This window comes from Hyperoodon ampullatus (genome assembly GCF_949752795.1).
Source record: "Hyperoodon ampullatus genome assembly, chromosome: 18".
In the NCBI taxonomy this organism is placed as follows: Eukaryota; Metazoa; Chordata; class Mammalia; order Artiodactyla; family Ziphiidae; genus Hyperoodon; species Hyperoodon ampullatus.
The window spans coordinates 34,545,770-34,559,159 of record NC_136931.1 but is presented as its reverse complement, the minus strand read 5'-3'; the positions used below and the strand labels follow the sequence as shown (position 1 = coordinate 34,559,159).

Below are 13,390 nucleotides of genomic sequence, written 5' to 3'. Positions count from 1 at the left end.
CTTATCCTTTTACTGTAGTTCCAAATAACCCTCTGACAAATGGCAAAAACAAACCAAAAAGGAACACTAGACAAGTTAGTGCTATGAAACTGCTGATGTTTTGTTTGTTTTGTTTTTGTGGTGGTGGGAAGCCCCTAATCCTTCTACATAAGGACATCATTCCCAACAGGTATACAGGGGACACACTAGTAAATTCTAAAGTTATTTTAAGTGTATTTGTTTTCATGGTATAGCAATGGAAAATCTCATTGGATGGGGATTTTAAAGAAGAGTTTCTCAGTCATGGTCCTGCCTGTGAAACATAAGGAAGCAGCACTATCACTGCTCTGCAAGAACTTTGCCCAGGTCCACTCCCACCCACTTTCTGCTCAGTATGGCAACAGGTCAAAATCATTCATTCCTCACAAGGCCACTTTTTGAATAAATCATCAAGGTGAAATCTGGTAAGTCAGGAACCATTTGGTTATAATTTCCTTAATGAGAAGTATGGCAAATGTGGAAAAATGAGGGATTTCAGTTATTTGGGGAACTTCTTTTAATGGGTGGTCATAAAAAGGCTGTTTTATTTTTTGAGCTTTTCTGTATCATTTCATCCTCAGATTTAGCCCCAGGGAAAGGTGAAGGGGTACTTAGCTGATATGCACAATACAGCTCACAGTCCCAGGTTCAGCTTTATTACCTAACAGCAGTCCAATCTCTGGTACATTAAAATTAATTGTTCCAAAGTTTAATTAAAAACACAATTTACAAATATTTAATATCTTCTGAAAAAGCATTTCCAAGTTAAGAATGAAAAAAATATATACATAACATATAATCAAATACCAGTTAGCTTCAAATCTCATCAGGTCCACACTCAGTAACATCAGTCTTTTTAGGTTCTTCAAAATCTGGAAGAAAAAAACCCGCTTCATTCAGTACTTTTTTCCTTTTAATTAAAAAAGGTATGTGAAGGTAAAAAAAAGAGTGTTGACAGCCCTTCTTTACTATGTTCAAGGTTAAAGACTAGGTGCATCACTGTGGCTTTTTTTGGCAAATGTGTGAAATCTTTATTCCTCAGACAAGATGGAAAGAAAACTAAATAGTTTATACGTTAACAGCAGAGACAAAACCTTTCGGATGTTACTTGGAGGGGGAAGACCAATGTTTACTTTTACTCACACTTAGCCCTCCACTCTCCCGGAGACACAGGGCACGTACCTTCTGTTAAATCTACAAAGTTGTCTTCAACCACCAGGGAGGGGATGGAAATCCCCATTGCTTTTCGGACTCCATACATGCTTACAATATCACCCGGAGTTACTTGCTGTGCAAGTTCTTTAAGGTTATTGGTCACCTGTTCAGCTGGAAAGAAAAATCAACATAAAGACAGTTAAAGGTACTGAAATGTGGTTCCTTTAGATAACTTAAAAAAAAACAAAAGCCCAATAAATATATAAGTGGAAACAAATAAACTGTCCATGGTATTCACTTCAGTGTTACTTTATCGTGGTATCACTACTCAGAAAATTTCCCTTTAAGCACCCTTATTCTCCTCCCAGAGGTACAACATACCAAGATGCATTTCTCTGTATGAGGGACCCAAGAGACAGATCATGTTGGGAGGGGGTCTGGTGCTCAAACGCTCATTCTGGGCTTCCTGGAGCTCTCTGAGCAGTTTGGTGGTCTCATCAAGTTTCCTCTGGAACACTTCAGCTTCTGTGTGGTAAGAAAAATAACTTACTAAGGACAACATGGACATACTTGTATTTGATCTTATGCAATAAATTGAGTACTATGCTCTGGGGTTTTGCTATTTATTGGTTAGTCTTCTCTCCTCAAAAGAGTAATCCCCCTCAAATGAAATCAACACCACAGACACGCTTTACTATGCCAGTGAAGCATGGCCAGTCAAGATGTTCCTGTAGTGAATGGCTATGTTAATCTGTGTTACTGTGACATTAAATCTTGACTGCCTGTGTCATGAAGTATTTCCTTCAAACCCTCTGGAGACACTTACCTTCCGAGTCAAAAACTTCAACTGGAGCTCCAAAGTTTGCTACTGCTTTCAGTGCTGTAAGCCTGTCTTGATTATTGGAGTCTAAATGCCCTGTTGGCTCGATTTCTGTAATCTGCTTTAAGAAAAAAGATTAATTGAGCTTGCTAAGCCCTGACAGTGCTAGAATGAGAAATGAAGAAGATGGCTTGTGTTTGTAAGCCAAGCTATTTCACCTATTTAGAGTTATAATTCTGATGCCTATAAAAACCTTTAAAATGCCATTCCCAAATCCTGGCAAAAGTGTCCATAAATCACACTTCTTGGTAATGGAATGGTGTGTCTTACACAATCTGCATCACTTGTTTCATCACCACTCTAAAGATAAAAGCCTCGTTACTCCCGACACTGTGAAGCGCTTTTGGTGACTGTGACAAGGCTGCAGTTTCTGAGGTTCACAGGCAGTGTTTCAATCTATACACTTGCACTCCCCTGTGGTAGATCTTGAACATAAGATACTTCCTGGGTCTCCTCCAGGACCCAAAGCCAGGCTGTAGTATTGCATGGGAGAAACAAAATCCTAAAAAGGTGTGGAGTTTTATTTTTGGAATCGCAAGACTTGGAGTTTTCCATAACCCCAACACTGCTTTTTAGGAACAGATCAATCCTGACAATGAGTAAACAAAAGTTAATGGTTCCTTTTATACTTTGGTATTGCACTCTGAGCTCGGACAGTCTGAACCTCCTATTTTTCTACCGACATACGGGCTAAAAGTGTGTGGTGGAGAAAACCGTATCAGTACATATTGATACTTATGGTTTGCCATTTTGGCTGGGCCCTTACAGCTCTATTCAATAAACTTCTTACCCAGCTTTCTTTCCCATTCTGAAGTTTTCTTTCATTCTTGCCCGCTCACCAAGTACATGACCTTGCTTGGCTCCTCCTTCTTGGAAAATGACATGATTTGTCAGTACCACCTACACTACCATCTACATTTGCATCTGTCTTTACTTGATCTCACATCATCAAGTTTTCTTTCCCTTCAAAGAGCTTACGTCTCTCTGATCTTCAATTTTTCAATTCTTCAATTTTTCTTCAGTTTTCCTCCAGTCATTTAACTCACGGTACCTTTATCTTGTCCCCACCATTTTACTGAAATTACTCTGATGAAGGTTACAAATGACACCTGCTGGTCTCCTCTTACTGGGCTTCTGTGCAGCAACTGACATTGCTGGACTCTTTCCTGCATCAGTCTTCCATGGTTTTCCAACCTTAACTACTGGTCTCTCCAAGGTTCTGTTCTTTGGCCTTTTCCCAGCCTACGTGTTCTGCCTGGACAATCTCAGTCACCTAATACCTACAATAATTCTACCTTGACACCAATGACTTCCAGATCCACACCTCCACTGATGTCTCAAATCACACTCACCAGCCCTGAAACCAAGTGAAATTTCTTTCCCTGCCAAAGGTGTGCTCCTTTTCCTGTATGTGCAATATGAGCTAACAATACTGATATCTACCTCGTGCAGGTCCTGTCAATTTTAGTTCTACTGTATTTCTCTTTATCGTACATCTTCATTCTCTTCCATTGTATTGTTATCTCAGCAAAAAGTTAACTAGCGTAAGTCCTATAGGTTTACACTGGTCCCCTCCCTCCAGCCCCTCTCGCCTCCACATTTGACCACAGCAGGCTGACTTCTAAAGTAAACTCTCCACTTCTCAAGCACTGCGTATACGACCCGTCCTCACGTGGTCCTCAGCACCCGTCCTCCTCTCTCCAGGTGCCCTGAGGTCACGCACCTTCCGGGTGCTCTGCACACGTGCCTTGCCTGCTCGGATCTGTTCAGGTCATTACACGTGAAGTTCTACCCACCTCACACACCTGGCTCTGTGCTGCGGGAACCCTGTTCATCCGGAAGTCCCTCTGCGAGGATCTCCTCAGCTGTCCAAAGCAGCTGGTTTCCCCAACCTGTGTTCCCACAACATGTACCTTTACTCTGTACGGTGACTGGCTTTGGCTCCCTTGTTTACGTGCGTGCTTATCTACTGCACTCGCTGCTACTACATTCCCCACAGGCAAAAAAAGTTCTTTGATCTCAGGAGACACTCAATAAATATTTTTCTTTTAAAATAAAAGCTTTATCATTTAGGCTTTTTAGCTTATTTGCCATTTAAATATTTCTTATAAAGAGTAAGAAATATAATCACCTCCATTTCTTTTGCTGTGTCAAGTATCCTAGTTTGGCCTTCATCTTCAGGAGATGACTATAAGGATAAAGAAAAACACTTTATTAAAAGATATATAAAAAGGCAAATATCAAGGAAAACAGAAAAACATCAAGAGTTTCACGGCAAGATAAAAGGAATAAGAATATGGATTATCAAAATATAATTTTTTAAACCAAAAATGAATTAGATATAATTACTAGCATTTTGAGAGTATTTTGTGAGTCCAGAGTACATATTACTGGTGACTTTAAGACTGATAGTTCTATGACCAATCAAGAAGCAACATACATGTTTAAGAAGATACTTGGTAAATAGCATACAAGGACCTAAATAAATGGAGTCTTATTTTCAGCAATAGGTGGTTGAAATCTCTGACAAAGAGAAGACAGGAGTACTCCAGGGTGTATTCTGCATGAAAAGAGGCAATACTTGCAGACAGCAGAGAATGTAAAATATTCAAATGCTACAGAGAACGTGAAAACTTCCCATAATCCTAGTCTTCAGAGATACTGCGTATATAAATAATACATGTATCATGCACAAAAATCAATCATGATCTGTTATCTTTTCTTGAAAGGTTATACTGTGATTTACTTAACTGATTCCCAATTTTAAAAAATTATTAACACTGTATCGCTTATATATAACTTCTATCTTAATTTGCTAGTATAAATTCTAAGAGGAACTGCTGGATCAAAGGGCAGAGGAACTTTAAATTTGAAATATATTGCCATATCAACAAAATGAAAGACATGCAATTTTAGTTCAAGACTTTTAATTAATTCAGGTTAACTGCTGGGAAGGGTAGAGTAAAAATATGTTTGAATTGATGTAAAGCTGAATATTTTTTAGGTCATGTGAAGAAAGCACTTTATGTGCTAAGATATAAGACCGTACAGCAGTTCTCACTGAACTTCAGGTGCTGACTCAGCTTTGCTGACAGGTCACCCAAGGACCAGCAGCCACAGGTACAGCGAGGGCAGAGGACAAGGCAACTACAGTCACAGCCACCAGGAAGAGTTAGGACCCCCAGGAGATACAGGGTTCCTCTAACTATGGTGACAAGGACATGCAGGAGACCAACTCTCCTCAACACTGAAGGAACACTTTCTGGTTTTAATCTTTGAGCCAAGTCTCTGAATTATCCCAGATTATGAACTATGTCCAACTGAACTGGAGCTAGTTTACAAGTGTTAATAAAATACAGCAATGAGGAAGCTTTTTACTTTTTTACTTGAGGCCCCACCACTGTATTACTACATAATAAGGAAAAGGACATTCCCTATCATCTTAGTCAACTTAATGTCAAACCAGTGAGCAAGACTTCCTTTTTTTGTTAGGGTACATAACACGAGCTGACTTCTGAGTTATAACCCCCATTTTTGATTCCTACATTTCCAAGATGAGGAGATAATGACAATCATCTGGCCCTCACAGATCCTGGTAGCCGAGTTACTTGTTTCCGTTCATTGTCCTCCACCCATGGTCTCCACCCGGGCTGGGCTGTCTTTTCAGCGGAATGGAGTTCAGCTGTCACACTGGTTAATCCCACGGTTTCATAACACTGATGACTAACACCTGAGGGCCAATGATAAATCACTGTTTCTTTAGCAGCATTCTTACCATCTCCAACTCCTGCAGGGTTCTAGAATGTCCTCCTTTTGTTAAAACATCCAGTAAACTATCTGCCATAACATATGGATAATCTTGGCATGTGGCCAAAAACTCATGGATGCTGAAAGAGAGTGTGTTGGGAAAGTCACTTGCATACAATTCATCTCCACTGGCGTAATCTTCCTATCATAGCCAACTGTTTTCATTAGACGCCCTTAATTTATACCCCATGATGTGAAACTTTCCATCTAGACACAACACTGTATTTACATATTTACCAGTGATCAAGTTATCATCATGAAAGAATTAAACAATACCAAGAACACCATGAAAAGGAAATGCTCCTGGGGAAAACTTCAAAGAAAAACAAGACCTCAGTGATGGAGGGGATCAGGGCTCAGTCTGTGGAATTCTTTGCTTCCCCTCTTCACTTCTTCCCTAAGGTGATCGTATTCACCTCGGGACTCTCACATATACTAAAAGACTCTAAAAGTCACACTTCCAGTTTGGACCACACTCTTTGGACAGCTCCATTTGGAGGTCTAATAGGCTCAAAATGTCCAAAATTGAGTTGCTGGATCTTTCTCCTGAAGTAGTCCTTCTAAAATCTTCCCCTTCTCAGTAAACAGCAATGTCATCCTTTTAGGCTTGGTCTAAAACCCTGGAGTCCTCCTTGACTTTGCTCTCTCACACCCCACTTCAGTGAGTCAAGAAATCCTACTGGCTGACTACTGATCCCTTCTCAGCACCTCAGCCACCACTCCCACGGTCCAGTTCTCATCTGGATTATGACAGCAGTTCCACTGTTTCTTCCCTTGCCCCCCTGCAATCTGTTTTCCACAGAGCAGCCATAGTGATCCTTTTAAAATTATAAGCCAGCCTTGGTCACTACTCTGCTCAAAAGCCACCAATATTTTCCCATCTCACTTAGAATAAAACGCCAAGTCCTTACAAAGATCTACTCCCACCAGTTATTTCCCCTACTCTCCTGTCCCTTACTGCTCTTATTGGTCTCTAAATGTGTCAGGCGGGTTCCCACCTCAGGGCTTTCGCACAGCTATTCCACTGGCTGGAACGTTCTTCTTTCAGATGGCAGCAACGTTTGCTTCTTTGCTGCCTTCAGTTTTGCTCAATGTTCACTTAGCAAAGCCCTCCCTGACTACACAGTGCCCCTCTCCCAATCCTAGCACTCTCTATCTTCCTTTACTTCTTTACTTTTCTTCAGAACACCTGTTACCACCTGACAGGAGGGCATGGGTCTTTGTCAGCATTGTTTCCCAGGGGAATCCCCAGTATCTAGAAGAATGCCTGGAAAATAAGGCACCTGCAATGCCTGTATGTGGAATGCATGGATGAATAATCCAGAAAGAATTTATTCAAGCCTGTGAGAAGAGGTCTAAAGGATATACAAATGGCTTGATCTTAAACCACAGTCACTGACTAAGGACCCCTGCCTTATAAAAACACTGCCACCACTACCACCATACATATATAAAAGTGAACAATCTCCCGTTTGTCAGAACACCAGGAGACTGGTTAATCTATTGGGTTAAATTCTTACATATAACGAAAGTTAACAAAGTGCCAGGGCCATGGAGGAATAACCCAAGCTCAGTGTCCCACCCCAAGTCAGAATCCCAGTAAATCAGGACATTTCATTATGTTGATGGGATGCAAAGTACCCAACATCCTAAATAAGAACACAAAATCATCTTCCCACAGAAACAATAAGGGATAGTTGAGTGTAACTGCAATGGTCTACTGGTATGTGATGGGTCAAACAGGCTTGGATGTGGGTTGCCTTAGGAATCGAATCATATCCTACCTCTTATCTTGGGGAAAATGGGTTGTGGCTTCCCAAACTGATCAAATTTGGAACTCACTGACACACAAAACTGTTACAGTAAAGCAGGTGGCACGTCAACATTTTGAAGCAACAAGCTCCTGAATTTTAGTAAGTGGAGGTACACAGCATTTTAAAAAAGATATTTTTGTAAGAATTAAAATACTAAAGATGCCAACATCAGAAAATATTAGGGAGATACATTCTTTCTTTAAAATATATAGTCTCTATTAAAGAACGATGATAACTAAGGGTCTATTTAATTACTGTCAATTAAAAAAATTACTGAACACATTTTCTACCATTTGAATAACTCTAAGTCTATCAATAGATCACTTATGTATATCAGTATTTTAGGACAATGTAGCACTCAGAATACTGATGAACTGGTGACTCACCTGAAATCACTCGGGAGGTCAGAGTCTTCCCCATAGGTTGAATAGATTAAATCAGAATCGTCCTTGCTGATATTTGCAAATGTGGAGTCATAATGTGGTGCATAAGAACTGTAGGGTCCATAATTCAAGTATAACACTGTTGATAAAAACACACACACACACACACACACACAAAACCACAATACCATTCTTTAACTTGTATGTCAATCTATTTTTTTGTTTATTAAAGATTATTCCCTTCTAACTTTGCTACTTCATTGACTGGCATACAAATCTAGGGTAAACATTTTCTCCAAAACATGTATTTGTGAAGTCACAACTCAGGTGAATCTTTGCCCACAAAGGGGAGAGGAAAAAAAAGAAATAACAAAACTCATTTTGAATACTAATACTGATTTTTCAGGGGCTTCCCTGGTGGCACAGTGGTTAAGAATCCACCTGCCAATGCAGGGGACATGGGTTTGAGCCCTGGTCTGGGAAGATCTCACATGCTGCGGAGCAACTAAGCCCGTGTGCCAGAACTACTGAGCCTGTGCTCTAGAGTCCGCAAGCCACAACTACTGAGCCCACATGCCACAACTACTGAAGCCCGCGCGCCTAGAGCCCGTGCTCCGCAACAAGAGAAGCCACCGCAATGAGAAGCCCACGCACCACAACGAAGAGTAGCCCCCGCTCGCTACAACTAGAGAAAGCCCACGCACAGCAACAAAGACCCAACGCAGCCAAAAATAAATAAATATAGAAAAAAAATACTGATTTTTCAATTTCTTCTTAATAAAATAGCTAATTAATGTTGCAAAAATACCATAAAGAGAGTGCTTCTTTTCCTCAGCTCCTTGAGAAAGAGAGAAGAGAAAAAACTTGACTACCATGTGGGAGCCTTACCTGGAGTTACCTTGTTCCTTTTATCTTCTTTGAACCCCTGCAAAGTATTCACTCCAGACTGAAGTCTTCCAGTTGTCATTCCCAGTCTCACAGGGCAGTAGCCTGGTTCTAAAACATAAGAGTGAGCACGGTGGAGGCAGCTCATGTGGCAGTGATCCAGATGGTGCTCTCACTCAGCGTCTGTGCGCACACTGCTGCATGCCATCCACGTGACTCTGAGCAGCCCTTGCTCTACCCATTTTTAACATAAGAAAATCTGAGCTTAGAAAGGCAGGAATGTATGCGGGACCAAAATCTGGTCCTTTTCATTATAATCTACTGAATCCTGGAATTCTTTATAATCATGTTGCACTTCACTTTAAAAAACATGTTTAAAGTTTTTTAAACATGAACTTAAAAAAAATTTTTCTTTCGGCCGCACCCCGCAGCATGTGGGATCTTAGTTCCCCCACCAGGGATCAAACCTGCGCCCCCTACATTGGGAGCGTGTAGTCTTAACCACTGGACAGCCAGGGAAGTCCTGAAGGTCAGATCTTTTAATGTTAAGATGACGGAAGTAAACCAGTAGAAAAGGTCAAGTAAAAGACTAAGGGAAAATACATGATTAAAGACAAGAACTCATAATATATTCAGGATAAGTTAATCTGAATTAATCTGAGGCAGATTTGCACTGCAGGGAAGAACAACCTTTAAAGATGTGTGTCTGTAAACCAGGAACGAACCCCTGTAATGATGCTAGAAATCTGTGATACAAGCATAAGAACTGAGAAGGATGGTATCAGGAGAAAATGTGGTCTCTAACGAAATCCAACAGAAAGGACATCTTCTCTTGAAGAAGAGATAAGATGATTTTTGTAGCATGACCACCCTGGAATAGAGTCTACTGCCACATGTGATCAGTGTGATAAAATAAAAGCACTTGTGAGAAACTTCAAACACCTAAATCAGATCTTCTGGAATTTGGTGTCCCAACTGGTACTAGTGCCTCCAACCAGGAGGATGGAGCTGAGACAGGGGCATCTTCTGCCTTAAACCAGTAAACTGGCCTCCTGGGGGAGCTGCTGTGTGAGGAGTCAGGTCAGCGTTGGCCACATTTGATAATGCCTACAGAAGTAGGAAATCCAGAAAACCAGACCAAGAGCAGAGACCAGACCCCAGGTACAAAGAAAGGGGCAGATCTTAAGGTGTGACCTAAATCAACTTAGTTGCATCAACAAATTTTCATCACGGCTATACTAGAGAGAGCAATGCCCTCAATCCTGTGGCATTTTCTTTTTTATTTTTCCCCCCTGTGGCATTTTCTTTGACCCAAGACCCTAAAAAATTCTTATGAAAAGTTCATATAAAAGTAAAAAATGAGTTTTGTTTTGAAAACATAGCACCAGTTCCCTTTCTTCTAAGTCAAGGAGGCTATTAATGTTCTCCTTCAGCATTTCAAGAGTGGAATGCAATGCTCAAAGAGAACATTGACAGGCTTGCATCAAATGCATCAAGCTCTTCTCTGCTTCAAGGTGTTTTTTTTTACCTGTTATTCCCCAATCCCTTACTCACCATTTGGGGATCAACCTAAACATCTCTTAAGGAAGCCCTCTCTGACCCCCAGACACTAGGTAGATATATCCTGTTACTACTCTGCTGCTCTGTTCCTCTGACGTACTGATTCATGGTGGACAAGTTGCCATCTCTCTACATGATTCTTTTTGTTTGTGTCCTCCTTTCCCCACTCCACAGAACGTAAGAGGGACTTACTTGTCTCTTCCTGTTTTCCTCCCTTTTTACACCTAGCTCCACCTCAAGCTCCTAAGACAGTGTCTTGCTCATGGCAAACAATACATAATGGAGACTATTTCCTGAAGTGCAGAAATTTTGTCATTATTCATTTTTGAATCTCCAATTAACTCTCTCCTAATGGTAGTATGAAAACAGATATTTATAAAATATTCTCATGCTTATCACATGATTTCCCCCCCTCAGATGAACGACATAAATTTCCCATTCTTACATCAAGGTTTAAAATATTCCCTACACTATTTCCATTAAAATATCATTTGAGAAAATGTAAGTATGACTTGAGTTTCTAAAACAGTGATTCCCAACCTTTATAAACTTTCTATCAACCACAGTGAAAGGTATGTCATTAACTATATATTATTCCATTCCCATTAAGGTACTACATGGCATATATATTCATTTTATTCCCTGAAATTAAAAAGTCAAGTTAAATTTATTATGCCATAGTCTGAGGGTTTTGAGATACTTCAAGAAATAACTGAGCCTTTATACGAGAGTCTCTTAAAACCAGGGCTAGAAATGACTGCCTAATATTTTGGTTTTGTTAATGGTGGGTATGATATTCCAGGCACTTTATATTTTAAAGAAAACTTGATCTGTAGTACTTATTTGGGATGAAATAAAGTTAGGCTAGCTGTTAGCATGAAGTACACGATGCCTAGCCAAGTTCTTTATGGATGATGATACAGTTAGGTTTATCAATATTCAGACTTGTTGCTTTAAAATGTTAACCCAGGTTACTGCTCTTTGCCAAATTAGCATCAAGTTCAAAGTTCATGCACAGTCTAATTCTGTGAACTTACCTCCTACAACAGGATCCACAGGATGGAGAAGTCCCAATGTTGTTGTTCCATCTGGTTTTCTCCTTTCAAATTCACACTGCAATGACCCAAAGTATTCAAATGGCATGAACAGTTTTATATACCATATGTACATATGCTGCTCATCGGAAAACCTTACCTTAGTTTAGTCAAACTAATATTACAGGTAGCGATCATCATTATACTCAGATATCAACTTTCACACCTGTCTCCATGCACACAGGTGTTGATGGGTTAAAGAAATGAAGGTTAGAGAAATCTCAGAATTTTGAAGAGCTGTGTGGGTCCTTAAGGTCACCGAGTTCTGTTCACTCTATTAAAAAAGGATACTGAAGGCCAGGGAAGGGGAGTGACTTGCCCAAAGTCATGTATTAATTCATTTGGTTTTAGAACCAACGTGCTATACAATATGACTTGAGAAGACCAGTACATAAATGTTTTCTTTGTAAGCTCTAAGTCTGTGGTTCATTTTCCAACTTTAGAACACATTAACATCACTTAAAAAAAAAAACAAACCCAAATCCCTTTATCCAGTAACAGAGGATAATACTATGTACTTTACAAACCCAAGTATATTATTACTTTTTCATTTTGTGAGTGTTCTCCTTAAGAACTCTATGGCAGATATGGATTAGAAGTACACAAACAACTTAAAAACTGAAAGTTTCAGACAACCCGAATCAGTAGGTAATGAAAAGAAAGGAAAAGCTTGATCACCTGACTATTAACAAGCCGCCTGGTCAGCTTTCCTCCAGATTCCTTAACAATGCGGTCAATCTGCTCCTGCTCTCTTTCTACGTTATTGCTTTTAAATTTATCTTCAAGTACATCTTTGTCTTTCCTGAAAACACACATTAGTACTAAGTAAAAAAAAAAAAAAAAAAGGTGAAAACATTAAAATGTAATTCCAAATATGAATACAACTAAAGCGGAGAAATTTGTGCTACTGACACCAATGAAAACTTTGTTCCTTAATGACCTGGTAAGGGGCCCTAATAACACACCAAGAGTAAGGCAAACCAAGTAGTTGGTTAGTTCCCTCCCTTTTTGTGTCCAGTGTTACTTGCTTTAAACTTTTTTCGTAGAAGATTCACAAGAATGAAGGTCCACCTCAAATATGTTTTAAAAGGGGAGGGGCGCACAATTTATTAAGTCCAATTTTTAAAATTAAAGTAAATGTACATTTAAAATGTGTAAATCTTAGAAATGTAACAAAAACTTGTCACAAGTTTACTTTCTTTGCATTATGACAGCAGAAATCGCACACTGCTAACTAAACCCTTCTCCCAGAGTTGACAGCGAGGTGCTGGGCATCAGAGTAGGCAGTGGTGTGAGCGGGACATACATGACTGCATCCGGCCATGCCAGCTGCTGCCCGGTAGGACCAGTGGCTCATTACTGCTCCTACCAGCTGACACCGAGTGGAAAACATGCACACATCTCAGTGACAGCCCATCTGTTTAGAAGGTAGCTTTAACTGTGCTTAGGCTTAAGTACGGTCTCAACTCCTTTGTGGAATGAAATAATGAATACACACTTTTTTCTTGAACAAATAGTTCTATTAAAATAAACTCACAGACAATATGAGTCTCTAAAGGCAATTTACTGGTTTTCAAACTACTTTCATACAGAATAGACATTCAGAACTATTTTCTGAACTGTGTTTGGACAATTCCATATCATGCTTTGCATGAGAAGAGGGTATCAAATCATCAAAATGGACTTTCAGGACAAAACCCAACCAACCATGGACCCAAGGCAGGCCCCCAATCAGTATTTTCTCCCAATACTGGTGTGAAAAAGACAGCTTAACCTTAATATTCCAAAGATTCT

At 39.9% G+C, this 13,390-nt stretch overlaps 1 protein-coding gene across 1 annotated transcript in view; it reads right to left on the bottom strand.

The window, feature by feature from the left end:
• Positions 1 to 652: 652 nt before the first annotated feature.
• Positions 653 to 13,390, bottom strand: part of BRD7 (bromodomain containing 7) — a 38,374-nt gene continuing 25,636 nt past the window's right edge. The window contains exons 8-17 of the mRNA XM_079723895.1: positions 12,275 to 12,398; positions 11,540 to 11,615; positions 8,946 to 9,053; positions 8,061 to 8,196; positions 5,829 to 5,940; positions 4,185 to 4,241; positions 2,000 to 2,111; positions 1,555 to 1,698; positions 1,201 to 1,344; positions 653 to 890 (exon numbers count right to left, since the gene is read on the bottom strand). Of these exons, the coding sequence (XP_079580021.1) occupies positions 835 to 890; positions 1,201 to 1,344; positions 1,555 to 1,698; positions 2,000 to 2,111; positions 4,185 to 4,241; positions 5,829 to 5,940; positions 8,061 to 8,196; positions 8,946 to 9,053; positions 11,540 to 11,615; positions 12,275 to 12,398 (1,069 nt within the window). The 3' untranslated portion in view covers positions 653 to 834. The remainder of the gene's footprint in view (positions 891 to 1,200; positions 1,345 to 1,554; positions 1,699 to 1,999; positions 2,112 to 4,184; positions 4,242 to 5,828; positions 5,941 to 8,060; positions 8,197 to 8,945; positions 9,054 to 11,539; positions 11,616 to 12,274; positions 12,399 to 13,390) is intronic.